Source organism: Eleutherodactylus coqui, chromosome 3 (assembly GCF_035609145.1).
Source record: "Eleutherodactylus coqui strain aEleCoq1 chromosome 3, aEleCoq1.hap1, whole genome shotgun sequence".
In the NCBI taxonomy this organism is placed as follows: domain Eukaryota; kingdom Metazoa; phylum Chordata; class Amphibia; order Anura; family Eleutherodactylidae; genus Eleutherodactylus; species Eleutherodactylus coqui.
Window position 1 is genome coordinate 263,433,931 of NC_089839.1, and position 15,415 is coordinate 263,449,345.

The 15,415-nt window shown below is 39.6% G+C and overlaps 1 protein-coding gene across 2 annotated transcripts in view; it reads right to left on the reverse strand.

Moving 5' to 3' along the window:
* Positions 1 to 3,454: 3,454 nt before the first annotated feature.
* The window catches only part of SNX7 (sorting nexin 7), a 122,913-nt gene continuing 110,952 nt past the window's right edge, over positions 3,455 to 15,415 (reverse strand). The window contains exon 9 of one of the 2 annotated variants that reach the window (XM_066597376.1): positions 3,455 to 3,902. In XM_066597376.1, the coding sequence (XP_066453473.1) occupies positions 3,825 to 3,902 (78 nt within the window). In that variant the 3' untranslated portion in view covers positions 3,455 to 3,824. The remainder of the gene's footprint in view (positions 3,903 to 15,415) is intronic. The other variant, XM_066597375.1, reaches the window with a different exon arrangement.

A 15,415-nucleotide genomic window follows, 5' to 3' on the forward strand; every position in this document is an offset into this window, starting at 1 on the left:
CTAGCTTGGGTTAACAAAACTTCACTTCGCTCCTAGTTTACAGAGGTTCGATACAAGTTTTTAACTAGATGGTACTTCATTCCAGTTAAACTCATCAGATGTTTTCTAGCTCAAACAATTTGCGCTAGAGAAATTGCAGTCGCCTCGGCTCCATAATCACATCCTTTGGAGCTGCCCTATTCTATTTTCCTACTGGAAAGACGTGTGGTTTCTAATAAGGAATATGACGGGGTGAATATCTCAAACAACCCTGCAACAGTACATTTACTTCTTAATTCTAATTTGTTACCATCTCCTTTCAGAAGGCTGATATGTCATATTCTCCTTTCTGGTTATAATCACTTTTGCAGAAAGAAGTCTCCCACGTCTCCCTCTATTACAGTTTTGATTTCCTTTGTATCAGACCATAACGCCTATGAAGAAAAAAATCTCTGCCCTTTGAAATAACACCCTTCATAAATATTACCTTATGTGGAATCCTTGGTTTCATTACTTTTCTCTTTGAACTTTATTTCTGATGAAACTTTATACTTTTTCCGCTCTTTTTTCGTTTTCCTACCTAAAAACTTTTGATTTAGGATATAATATAGTCAATATTGTTTTTATTTGTGTCAATGTATATATTTTCAGACATTTGGACAAATTTGCCTTTTACCTTTGGTTTGTTATCAAAAGTAGAACTACAAAGCATAATTAAAAATGAACAATTCCATTATATATATATAAACAAGTAGCTAATCAGCTTCTAGAACAGCGATCACTCCTTAAATCAATCCTTAAAGCCCCGATTAATATAAGCAATTCAAGCATATTACATATTAGAGAAAGCTTTCTCCTAAGTAATCAGACAGCCCAACCCATAGTACTGTACGTGCATCAATTCACAGAGCTTGTAGATGGCTTAACGCACGTACTATGGGTTGGGCTCTGATTACTGAGGGAGCTTTATGTAGTATATATGAATTGTCCCCATTAATCTGGACTTAGAACATTGATTTAAGTGGTTGTAGCTCTTATGGAGGCCATTTAGCTGTTTGTTATATATACACACCTATGTAGGGTTTTAATTTATTAATGCACTGTATGATTTGAGGTATTTTAAACGGATTTATTATGAAAACATTAATGTTATCACTTTGCTTATGAATCAACTTTTATGGATTTCGAGATTCTATATAACAATTTGTCCATCATAAAAGCCCTTAGGAGGAGTTGTTTTGCTACAAAACTCGGCATGCAGTTACATCCCAGGCGGATATTCTAATGACTGGGGTTGTGGGGTGATTAGATGAACAGTCTTGCCACCTGAGGCCCTAAAAGTGGTTCTACTCTTGACTTAGAAAATGGTCCACTACACCCAAGGAGCTTCTGAGAGCCTTTTTATGCTTGTGTAGGGCTTGTTGACCACTTGACACCTCTACAACGTAATCAATAAGCTTTTGCCCAGCTAACAGAGTTTGAGAAGAGGTGCATTATTAGAATGTGAGAACCTGGATGGTCGTATCGTACACTACCTACTACTGCTGGTGTGGTGTGATGGTCTGGGTTGGGGGACATCACATACGACAGTCGGTCACCCCTAGTAGTGATATGAGGAATAATGATAGATCAGCAATATGTTCAGGACATCCTGTAGCCACATGTGTTGCCTCTATGGCAGATTTTCCAAGAAGTATTTTCCAGCAGAATAGCTCTTAGTTGCACACAGCAAGGGTGTCAATTAATGCATTTTCAACACTTCCCACACATCCACGGTTCGCCAGATTATCAATAGAAGATGCATGAGACCATCTGGGACGCCAACTACGACAGCCTAAAAGTTTGCTTCATCTGGAGGCCTGGTTCCAGTAAGTGTGGAATGATATGCCACAGGGTACCATATGGAACCGTTATGCCTCCATGTCCCACTCCTATCCATCCAAGCTAGAGGCTATACAACAGTGTACTAGAGTTTCCCTTCGAGGGGTTAGTTTTCTGCAATAAATGACCCTTTTGCTCTGATATTGCAATCCCTTATATCAATGTTCAATCATGCACAAAACGTTTCATTTGATTCAGACAACTTCTGAATGCTTTTTTAAAAAAAATCATGATTATAGATCTCGTTTTCCAGCTATTTTAATTGAGAAGAGTCAAATGGAACTAAGCCCCTAACACCTTGTTTTTATATACTAACCTTGCTAACTTATCTAGAGCCTCGGACTCTACTACCTGGATCAAGTAAATCATAATTGCAGAGTGTCCTGGAGGGCTGCAATTTTTTTCTGAGTGGATTATACGATATGGCGTCAAATTAATCTATAGGACCTTCTGCATACAGGCTCTATATACATATGTCTTTCCCAAGTATGTAGGGGACAAGTCATAAAACGATGACGCCGGAAGCTGGCATAAATTATGCCAGAAATATCTGCCAGATTGGACCTGGTATACATTTTTGTGTAGGCATACGGAGCTGCCATGACGCATCTAATGCGCCTCTTCATAAATTGGGTTCAACTGGGAAAATTATACTATGACCAGCATTGTAAATGTTGGGCTTAGTAAATTTCGACCACAAGGTCTTTCTCAGGGAAGTTTTTTTAATTTGTTTGCTTTGACAATTCTTTTGTCCTTGGTAAATTCCACATTATGTTTGGTTTTGTGCTAGAAACAAGTGCTGGACTATCAGATGCTGGATTAAAAAGTTATTTCAATTTCACTGTATAACTGAAATTAACATATATTTTCAATTTATTTTCGGAACAGTCTTTCAAAAGGGAACCAGTCAGGTCCTATGAACACCATAAACTAGGTTTACAGGCTCAAAATGATAGGGGCATCCGAGTTTACATTTTATCGTCACCCGCCTCCCCTGTTCCTCCGCTTATCGATCCTGACGTTGGGGCTTCATGCATGCACTGGACACATCTCTTCATCACACGCAGGACAGCTTCTTCTCTCTGAGCTAAGTAACTAAGTTTATGGTGCTCACAGACACTACCAGGTTCCCTTTAACCCTTTCCAATCCAATTTTGGATTCAGGGTTTCCTAAAAGGCTTTTTGCTGTTATACACTGGTGCCATCTGCTGGCTAAAGCCAGTATGTGTGCGGCTCTGACAGCGGAGTGGCTGGCAATAGATGGTAAGAATACCCTGTGGGACGTCTTCTGATATTGGAGCTGTACAAGCTTCAATCAGAATGTAGGAAGACGTCAGACAGTGGATTGGAAAGGGTTAAAGTTTTACTGAAAAGTATAAACTCAAAAAAGATAACCGTAATCTCCAAAAAAAAAGCCGCTGCTTGTCAGTTCAGAATTAACATTAAGGTCACAATGACATTGCTTCCTCTCTTTCACAGTACTAAAATCTAATAAAATGATCTGTGTACAGATTTGCTACATCACAAGTACATTTTGCAATAGTTTCCAACCATCATGTCGCCCTTTGTCAACCTCGGTGGAGGTGCACAATAAATCCAAGCATTCACAAGTCAGGTTGTATTAAAACACTTTTAGTTAAAAGGTTTTCTTTTACATTATGCCTAAAACAATTACTAAATACAAAAGAAAGTTGAATAATACACATAATAGGTAATGAACACAGCCAGATCCAAGTGCCTTTCATGCATATAAAAGTCTTGGCAGCTGAATATTTGATCCATGATTAAACAGGGTTGGTTTTGGTGCCTGGAAGACTGCAACAGAATTGGCTTTGGCAGTGCTCAACTTATATTACAGGTTAGGTTATGTGCGTCTCAGGTTGGTCCTTATAGAAATTAAGGTCACTTCTTTGGTCAGTTGGACCCTCCTAAAGAATCTAATATAGGCTGTTTGTTCATGGCATTCAGGACTCATCCTCTTGTGCGTCAAACTGTTCGTCACATGCCTGAGATGAAAGGAAAGATTCCCATGTGGCCACGCACTGCAGGAAAGGAGACAGATGTACACATGAAAATTGTATTTATTCACACAGTGAATTGCAAAGGATTGCTAAAAAATGTAAAAAGCAAAAAAGAACAGAAACTAATGTAGAAGTGAATAAAACATCTAAAAAAGGATATACAGTATACAGCACAATCTGGGGTGATATTTCTAAACACATTAAAAAAAGGAGCCCCAAAATGAAATATTAAACATATAAAATAACTTAGATACAAAAGATAAAAAAACCCAAATATTAACTGACCAGATTCCTATGTAACACGGCTGATAAATATGCAGTGCAAGCTGGTCATGCATAGTCTAATATGGCCAATGCAGAAGAGAATACACTCAAGATAAAAATGGAAACCAGCATCAATTATCACATTCTTACCCCAACAGAGCTGAAAAGGACTTAATAAAAAAAAAAAACCCAAATACTAAAAGTATACTAAAACAATTTTTCAGTCCGATTTTTAAAAATCGGACCTAACTCTGATGGTAATAGAACACATTCATTTGAATGGGTGTATTCGCCTTTTTTTTTTTTAAGACAAAGTAAAATTCGCAGCATGTCCTATTTTGATGCACTTTTCGAAAGTGTGCGCATTTAAAAAAAAAACAAAACAAAAACAAAAAAAAGTGGATTGCACTTGCATGAGGTGACTGCGATCCATTTTAAAGATGTAACCATGGCAACCATTTTTTTAACTGACAATTAGGAGGCGTTCTTTTAATATGCCCATGAAAAATCGGATGCAAAATGGATGAATATTGCTTGGGAAAAAAAAAAAAAAAACACAAGAAAATAACAAGAAAAATCTGTCCCGTTCTTCATGACCAGAAAAAAAACCCCAAAACACAGGTGTGAATATACCGTTATCCTTAGAATTTTTTTTACATGATATTCTGGCACCTCTAGTACTTTGCACCCCCTCTATGTCTTGTTTTTACTTTTGGGGCAATGCTAGGTCATACACAACACATAACCTCGATGGCCAACGGTTGACTACTGCAGTGATGTACTGTACATACAAGAGAACGTTAGGATTGAGTCAAATACAGGTTTCATTGAAGGGGCAATCTGGAGAAAAAATACTTTTCCATTACTGCACCGCTCACCTGTTTGCAATACACATAGGAGAAATCCAAAGTGCGATAAGCAGTCACTTTCATGGAGTGCAGCCTCATGGCTGATGCTTATCAGCAACCATCTTGGTGCTAAAATTTCTCACTGCTTTCTCTTTTACCATCTTGTGTTACGAATTCCATGATACATCAGCACAACAATACATGAACAGCAAGAGCGAGCCTGTACCATCTCTGCCTGCTGAGTGGACACCAATTATCAATACAATATTACTACAATTGGTCACGTTTGGCTTGAGTGATGTAGCAGTAGGTTTAAATATCAGGTGTGAACCTGAGCTGCTTACATCCTTAATATTATGGATGTTACTATCCTGTGTGCACGATCGCTGCATTTCTATAGAGCAGCCATGCATGTTTATGTTAATTGAATTCCCTGATGAACTTTAAACCATCTGTAGGGAAACACACATTGGAAAGAATTATGTTTTCATAGCTATGAAAGGAGTTCTGTGTTGGAGTAAAGGCAATATAAGGGCATTATCGTAGAGATATACTGGTTGATTGAGACACCTTTTTTTGGGGCGACTACCCTATTAGGTAGGGTCATTGTAGGATGTAACTAGGGTGAGATCCACTCCAATGCTCTACATACTCCTCCTTTTCTACCTGACATCTTTGAGAACTTTCTTGGATATACTTCTGGGAAAGCTCCAGTTATGTGAGTATATGGACCTTTTATTCCTCTGGTATTGGCCAGTACCACACTTGTGGATATTTAATATCTTTACAATAATGGTTCTCATTGTGATATTTATACATTGCTTTTTTTTTCTCTCCGCTTAAGCCATTAGAGATGTTGTGAATATATTGCCTCAGACTTTCCTCCACCCCTACCAGCTATCAATTGAGTTTATAATAGATTTTTTTATCCATCAGACACGAATTATGCAGACTGAAAAGCGGAGTTTGAGAGGAACATCGAGTTACGTAATTCTCAGGCAATCAGAATGATATCACATGATCCACGAAGGAGAAGGACCGCAGGAAGTTAAAAAAAAAATCTAACCAAGGTAATATGACATATACTGAGGGGCTAATTACGTAACTGAAAAAAAACCCACTTCACTGCAGTGGCTCTTTAACATCTTAATGCCATAGGACATAGTTACGTCCCAGCGGTTTGGGGTTCAAATGGAGTGGGGTTGAGGATCGATCCCGCTCTATACAATGTAGGTGCCGGCTTTCTGATAGCTGACAAACCCTACGACAGTATAAACACTGATTGTGGTTAATGCCCTGATCGGTACTCCAGGGACCAGATGCAAAGTGCCTTTCAGTTGCCATGACAACCTGAGGCCTTCATTTATCCCACACAGTGAACATCGTCAGAAAACAATTAAATACATACATTTAAAAAAACGCCAGAATTGTGCTATTTTGGTCATGTTGTTTCAAAGAAAAAAAATTATAAAAACAATTAAAATACAACGGTTCCCGCAAAAACCCTTAAACAGCTAAATTGATGGATAAATAAAAGTTATGATTTTTTGAAAGCAGGGAGGAAAAACCAGGAATGGAAAAAAGGGAAAGAAGGGCTTATTTTTTAATTTTTTAAGGGGTTAGAGAGAATTAACTTACTTTTCAGCATAAAGGAGCTTTCAGACGAGAGTGTGCGTACATAGATGCGCACAAAACCACTCGTCTATTAGAACCACTGGTTCCCTATGGTGTGTTCATATGTCCGTGTTTTACAGGCGTGCAAACACAGGTACCTGCAAAACACAGGGCATGTGTGCACCATAGGTCCGTGGTGCGTGTCAATATTCTCCAGCGGGGAGTCCCCTCGTCACTGAACACTGACAGCACTGTCACAGTGTTCAGTGCCAAGGGGAGTCCCTGCGGGGAGTAAAGAATCCCCCGACACAGCTGTAACAGCTGTTGCAGAGGATCACAATGTTCTCCCATTGCTTTCAATGGGACTGGCGCTTCTGCAGCCCCATTAAAAGCAATGGGCTGCTGGCAAATCCTGCACGGATTTTCGAGGAAGAGCTTTGAATATAAGCCCTTCCCTGAAAATCATCCCTAGAATGTGTGAAAAATAATAAATATATCTACACTCGCCTATCTGCTGCTGCCGGGGCTCAGGCGCGTCCAGTTGTGTCTTCTCCCGGAACTGCTCTGAATCAGTTTCATATAAAAGTATATAAACATAATATAAACGTTTTATCACCCCGTGCCTCCGTACAGGAAAGTGCAACAGACTGCTTTCCTACATGAAAGGGGCGATATGCCCAGCATCTGCCAAAAAGGACATACTCGGCATAGGTTTGGTGCATGGGGGCCTATAGATACATTCTGCATGTGCCAGGAATCATAAGAAGTGAACTAAAGGCAGGCAACAAATATCACAGCAGAAAAAAAAAAAAAACATCTTTAACTCACACAGCAAAAGGAATCGTAAGCCTTAAACCCACTCTGTGTATCCTATCCTGGTTCTGGATTTTCACCAATGTTCTCGTCTTGCAGCAAACATTTAGACATGGCCCGGCAGCTGCTTATTACATTGTAATTTACTATTGTACTAAATGCCGTTTTATTTTCTAAAGCCAGTGTAGCATCTAGAGGCAGAGTGGGATCCACCCCGCTCCGTGGTACAATTACACCGAACCCAGGGAAAGCGTGGATGATTGTAGGAGAAATTATAGCATTTTCGCTCCCACTTTTAGAGATCCAATTATGTATGTTGACAACTTAATATCGAGCCTAGATAAAGACACCGATGTCATTTTGACAAAAAGTTATTTTAAAAATTGCTCAGTTTACTTCGCTCAGATGTAATTATAGAAAGCAGCACTTACTGAAACGTTCTACAAACTTCTCGCAGGTGAAAGGAGGAACCTGCTGGTTCTAAACTCTACTTTTAATCTAGGTCATGGCCAACCATGAGGTTGTACAGGGCACCAGCCAGTTGGTTGTATAGTGCTCCAGCTTGTGGGGAGGGCAAACCGATGTAGCAACGCCCACATGGAATTTAGGCAAGCCACTTTTATTGCTATGTTGTGTGGCTAATCCGTTTACATAGTGCAACTGCGGCTATTCACTTTGAACTGCCCTGCACCCTATGCAAATAGCATCACCACACCTCTATAACTCAGTAGCACACTACCACGAGATGCATTAGTGCTGCTTCATCAGTAGACTGAAAGTGATCGGTCCCTTTAGGTCCATCTGGGAAGATTATCTTACAGAAGTGTCTTTTGGGGCTATGTGAATTCTCCTCCTCCTGGCTCTGTCTCCTCCTCTTTGATGTCCCGCTGCCAGCCCATGAGCACCCCTGCAGCACAATTCCTACGTTCTGCTACTGCATTTATGTTATGAGCTTGGTTCTGGTATTGTATCTAGGTACTAAGGTTGTTTTGTATTGTATGTTATGAGCTTGGTTCTGGTATTGTATCTAGGTACTAAGGTTGTTTTGTATTGTATGTTATGAGTTTGGTTTTGGTGCAGTATTTATTCCCCAAGCTCTTCTGGTATGGGTATGCTGCTATCTTTTGGCAGAATACAGGCAGACTGAGCTATTGGTACAATACACATCATTTTATACTTCTGTTATATGGCACCCATTGTGGAATGTTTTTAGTGCCTTTATCATAAGTGCAGCACTGATCTCGGTTTCACTCGCTTTCAAGCCATCCTTTGCAAACAGGTTGCACCAAAGCCTCACGTCCTCCTACCATACCTCTTTTTTCCCTCAGCATTCTACACTAACAGGAACTTTGGTCGACCAGTGTACTAGGCTGGCAGCAACTAATCTACTGGTTTTCATGTTTTTTGGAACACGGCATATCTGTGTGCCCTTTCTGCTTTGGCGACTTCCTCTTAAGGGTGCTCTGCCCAGTTTTTCTCTCTCCTCTTCACTACAAACTACTCGTAGACTTAGGAATTTTTGCATACACAAGGCCAGTTTACACACGCGTGACACACCATTCCCGTGGATTTATTGGCTAATTGAAGCCTAGTAAGGTTCAGAAAAGTTCTCTACCCTGTATTTTGTGCAGGGTCAAACCCTTCCCCTTGTGTATTTGCGCACCTCATTAGACTTCTATGGCACTTTTGCTGTGCAGAACACAGGCAAATAGAGCAGGATCTATTTTTTTGCGCACAGAACACATGCTTATGAGAAAGAACCCATTTATTTCAATGGGTACAATTCTCCGTGTTTTGTGCACCGACATTGTATACGTAAATACCTGCACAAAGACGGTCATGTGATGGAGCCCTTAAAATGTAATTACTGTATAATAATTGCTGTGTAACTTTCTCACTTCTACAATCTGTGCTTCTAGTCAGTGAACTTAACTGGTTTAGGGTGCATTCAGACGAGCGTGGTTTACACGCTACAACAGCAATGTGTAAACCACGCTTCTATAGTGACCAACAACGCTCACACAGAGCTTTTTCAGAATCTGCTCTGGTAAAAAAGATAGGACAGAGAGTGCTGACTAGCCTGTCAGCTCCGTGCTGAGGTGCAGTCCATGGTGCTGACCACATGCTCCTATGGGAGCCGCAGCAGCACTCTGCTTGCAGCACGAACATGTGAGCGGGCTGTTCTGCGGAGCAGTGAATGACAGCAAAGTGCTGCCTCTGATTGGCTGCACGCTGTGACCAAATCAGAGCTAACGCTTTCTGGAGGTGGGAATCTTTCAATCCCCGGCCACCAAAATACAGAAGACGACTGCGGGAAGAAGAGCTGGACAGCGCTTCTAGGGGAGTTAACATTTTTTTCCCCTACAGCTAGGGATGATTTTCAGGTTAGGGTTTATATTTCAAGCTCCCCCCAAAAAATCATCACTGCTGATGTTGCCTTCATCCCACTGCTCTCCATGGGGCGGCAGCAGCGCTGGCCCCACTGAAAGCAATGGCATAGCATTGCGGTCCTCTGCCACAGCTGCCGACGGCCCCATTGACAAGGTGAAACCCTTGCATGTGACGGCAATGTGGCTGTGGAATGACAGTAAGGCACTGGCTCTAATAGCGGTAACCAGAGACACCTTCAATTTCCACTATTTAACCCTTTACACGTAAAAGGTAGACAGAGTGAGGGGGTTCAGTGTGTCACTTATCGAAGCCCCACAATATGATCGTTCGGTCCAATGGGGTTGCTATGGTACCTTGAGGCTTGTCTATAGCCTCTGGGTCTGGCAGATAAGGTGGCCTGTGAGGCTCAGTCGCTGGCTGACCACATAGTCTTTCTAATACACTACTATACAGATGTATAGTAGTGTATTGGAAGAATCAAAAAAATGGATTATCAAGTCCCCCTAGTGGAACAAAAATAAAAATGCAAAAAACTATAGTATATATATATATTATATATATATATATATATCTATATCAAATAAAAAAAATTACATGTGGTAGCGCTGCGTATATAATGACCCAGAGGGGAAAAAAAAGTGTATGTTATTTAACCCACACAGTGCATGCAATTAAAAACAACATAGCAAAAAATAGCTAATTTGGCTCATCTCACCTTAAAAGTACAACTCACCCTGCAAAAAACAAACAAACAAAAAAAAAACCTCACATAAGACCATTGACAAAAGAAGGAAAATGTTTGAGGTCTTTAAATGATAAATCAAAAAAAATATATATATTTTTTTTAAAAAGTGTGGAAAAAACCTACCGTATATAAATTTTGTATTTGTGTAATCGCACTAGACTGTGGAATTAATTTAACTTATCATTTATACTGCACAGTGAACGCCGTTAAAACAAACCAAAAAAAAAAAAACACATGCCAAAATTGCAGATTTTTGTTAATCATTCAGAAAAAAAATTGAATAAAAAGCAAAAAAATGTTCAAGTTTCCCAAAGTTCGCGGCAACACAAAAGCAAATCTTGACACACAAAAAAGTTTTTTTCTGTGTACAAAAATAGCCAAAACACAAAAACACTTCTTAAAAGAGTATAATGTTATCACATTTATTTAGCACAATGAGTGCCATAAAAATTAAAACCAAAAACGACATGTTTTTCCACCCTAAAAAAAAATTAAAAAGAAAAAAAAAAAAAAGTTATACAATACATTATATGTACCCCAAAATGATGCCATTAGAAAATACAACTCGTCCTGCAAAAAATAAGCCCTTGTGGCTTCGTCAACGGAAACATTTAAAAACGTTATGGCTCCTCGAATGTGAAACTGGGAAATAAGTCGGTCATTAAAGGCGCTAATAGACTTCATCACTAAGGGGTTAACTGGCCACAACATCAATGTGCATCAGTAGTGCCGTATAGCTCATCTTTAGCATATTTTGTAAAACTACCCTACAAGCACATTCACTTATTAGCTAAAAAAAAAATTCTAAAAAGTAAAAGTATAAATCAACACGCATTCAAATTAAGCCCGAAACACGAAAAGGGGGGTTATTGACGGCACGCAGCAGCCATTTATCATCATTAGAATATGAATGGCTCTTTATGAGGCATCAAAATCAGCAAAGAGATTCACTGATTGTAATAACAGCACCTTTTGGACTGACAGCTACGCTCAAGATCCACTTTCTTAGGAGGTGCAGGAAGATTATTCTGTTTTTAAACAGCTGCAATTATCTAAAGGCTCAATGGATTGTGTCCCCTTCAAGGTTACTAAATACCAGTCCTACCACAAAAGAATCTTTCTTAAAACTTTGTATTGTGCCACTTTTTCATTATTCCATAAAACCTAATTAAAAACCCCAAACACATATTTGGCATCACTGTGTCCAAAAAAATCAAATCAATCAAATGTACGCATTAGTCGCCCCACATGATGAATGCCATCAAAAGGAGAAAAAAACACATGCCAGGCCCTTTTACATGACAACTTCTCTAAGAGAAAAAAAAAAGTAATAAAAAGTGAACAAAAAGTTATATCTACTTAAAAATTGTACCAATAGAAACTACAGGACGTCCCACGAAAAATGAGCCCTCGCACAAATAGGTCAACGAAAAGAGTTATGGCCATCAGAAGATGGTGACAGAAATAAACAAAAAAACACCAAACGATTATATAAATTTTACATCGTAGTAATCGTACTAATCCATAGAATAAAGTTATGTCATTTTTGCTGCAGTGTGTACGCTGTAGGAATAGGATCCCCCCCCCCCCCCCCAAAAGATGGCAGACTTGTATTTTTTTTCCCCATTTCATTCCACTTAGAATTTTTTTAATGTTCTTTAGTACATTATATGGATAAACAGAAGAGTTAGGATTTTTTAAAAGTGCAGAGGAAGAACAGACAACAGGGGAGAAGAAAAAGGATGCATCCTTAAACGAATAAGCCTTCACAGGGAACCTATCTCTTACCTAAGATACCAATTGTGGCGATACCAATTACGTTTATTTTCATTTTAATACTAGCTGATATACCCGGTTCACCCGAGTTAATTTGGTGCAGGTGTTTACCTGTTTGCATGGAAAATTTTCATGAAGTCATGATAACTTCAGTGGAACTGTGGAATAAAATATGTATACACAGAGGAGCGTTAGATTCTCCCCAGACTGCATGTACTGATGTCCCTCTACAGAATGTGACACCCCTCTCACTCTCCTCACTTTTTACCCTTAAAAAGGTAGTGTCCCTTTTTATTCAAATTTACACAATTTTTATACATATTTAATGCTCCATCCCTGCAGTCCATGGCTGCTTCTTTATGTACTTTACAGCCTTTCAGCATATGCAGAGATCAGTTAGATTGTTCTCAGTATATTTAGATAGGGGTGAGGTAGATTCTCCTCAGTATATACAAACACACAGAGGTCAGTTAGATTGTTGTGCCAAATTTCACGCTTGTACAACACCAGGAAATTACATTACATAGTGGTGCACTTACTTTTGCACTTAGCACTGAATAATCTAGTGACCACTTTACTTATCCTATTTAGGACCTATAGAATGCTCGTGTCAAATTTCACGCTTGTACGACACCGGAAAGTTACATTACATAGGGGTGCTCTAACTTTTGCAATAAGCATTGAATAATCGAGTTGTGACCCCTTTACTTTTCCTATTTAGGACCTAAAAGAATGCGCGTGCCAAATTTTACACTTGTACGAAACCGGGAAGTTACATTACACAGGGGTGCACTTACTTTTCCACTTAGCATTGAATAATCTAGTGACCCCTTTACTTTTCCTATTTAGGACCTAAGGAATGGTCGTGCCAAATTTCACGCTTGTACGACAGCGGGAAGTTACATTACATAGGGGTGCTAATACTTTAGCAATTAGCATTGAATAATCGAGCTGTGACCCCTTTACTTTTCCTACTTCCCAGTTTCAAATTCTCGAAACTGGGAAGTTTAACTTTTTTTTTTTCCCAAGTCCTAATGCAATATAGTTTGACAGTCTCTGCAGTACTTCAGTACCAATCTGAAATGTATTCGTTTTTTGGATTACACTGGTCCCCACAGACTGAAAGGCCATCAAAGACCCACGCAGGCCGAATACATGCTACCGGCCAGAGTGCTCTATGCAGCTTGTTCCTGCTCCCCTCTCTCGCAACCCTCTCCCACAACCAGCTCTGTCAGCACCAGTACAGGAAAGAGGAATTAATTTGTTTAGCCTGCGTGAAAGTTCAGTCAAGCACCCACACACACTGCCCGTTGTCATTCTGCCTGCAGACAGTCCAAGTCTTAACTGTACATATGAAGTTTAAATCACAGCTTTCGGCTAATCCTATTTAATGATCTGACATTTCCGCTTATTGGCTTGTGATTTGACCCCTCTTAGGACATTGGACGGCTACTTTCGTACACATTGGCGTTTAATAGGATTGAGACACGGGTTTACGATTACTTTTTAAAACACAGCTGAGCCTGGACCATTTTATTCTAAAAACTTAGGATACATTTATCTTATAAGGAGTTATTTGATGGCTGCCGGCCCAGAAAAAAAAAAAAGTACCATTAGCAAAAATCTAAGATATGAAATTGCGCACCTTTTAGACAGCCATATTACTAGGATAAATGGCATCAGGCACGTCCAGAAGATTAAATGCAAATTTAATACAATGTGCTACGTGCAGAATAATTATTCTGTTGCCTACCACAAGAATAAAGTAGGACCTTGACTAAGAAGACCGAGACGGTGGTGTTTAATTATCCATCTGTCACTATATGGAATATATCAATGGAGGTCCATTATAATAAAGGTAACAAAAATGTCTATATAACAAATTACTGATGTGGAGAGTCCATGTGATATTCTTACTTTTATCAAGGCCCTGAAATTGATTCTTTATTCGATAGACTATGAAGAGCTAATACAGTAGAACAATCAGAAAGGTGGCATGAAATGCATATTAGAACTACTCGGGTTGTGGGAGTAAATTTTTAATAAGATTTTTTTTTTATTGCCACTGTGGATCTATTTTGCTGGCAAAAAGCATAAAGAGTAACTAAAACTTACACAACCGCTGATTCTAAAAAGTCTTTGGAGACTACATGAGGAATAACACTATTTCTGGTCAATATAGGACTTGTATCTAGCAATTTTTTAAAGCAGGTTTCACTTCTGTAGGCCCTTTTATCTAATTGTCAGTTTTAGCTGAGCTGATGGTAGACTAGTTGCTTTAAGCTAATTATTCTTTTTACCATCCAAGTCCCCCATGACTTAATATAAGACCTCTGGGGAACATTCACATTTTTTTTTCCTATTTGATACTTTTCCACTGTAGCTGGGGCATCCATAGGAGCCTCAGTTACAGGGAGAAACATCCCCTGTAGTGACATTAGTCACTGGCAGAGCTGATCAGGTTCTGCTAGGACCCTGTAGCTCTGCTGTGCCGACTCGCACAGTGGAAGAAAGATTTCCACTCTCACTTTTTTAGTATATAGCGCTCATTGAGCACTGTGTACTGAATAATAGAGAAGGCAGAAAGGGTTAAAACCCGCTTCTCCCTCCTCCTCCGGGTTATTAGCTGTGACTAACAGCTGACAACCCATTCTGCTTCTGATAGATTGCAGAAGCAGGAGGCTTTAATCCCCGACGTAATTTTACATACGACTGGGCTTTAAGCCTGGGACCAAGCACTATACATTTATAGTGCTTGGTCCTTAATGGGTTAAAAGGAGTCGGTGGAGATCATACTATCGATGGAATCCACACTAAACACAATGGGGTTCTGTTTTCCCCTTGTATGATTAAATCAGTGGACAAAAGGTGCATGCTGCAACTCCATACATCTCCTTATGTCTGCCAAAGACAAGACTATTTGAGCACTTGGCAATCTTCATTGGTACCATATAGGTGAATAGAACAGAAGTGTGTATGCTTCACCGCTCCTCCAGTCATACAGGTCAATACAAGAGCCCTGTTTTGTGACTAGTGGAAGTCCCAGTAGTCAGTCCCTTCCAAAGCCCTTATCCTGTGATAGG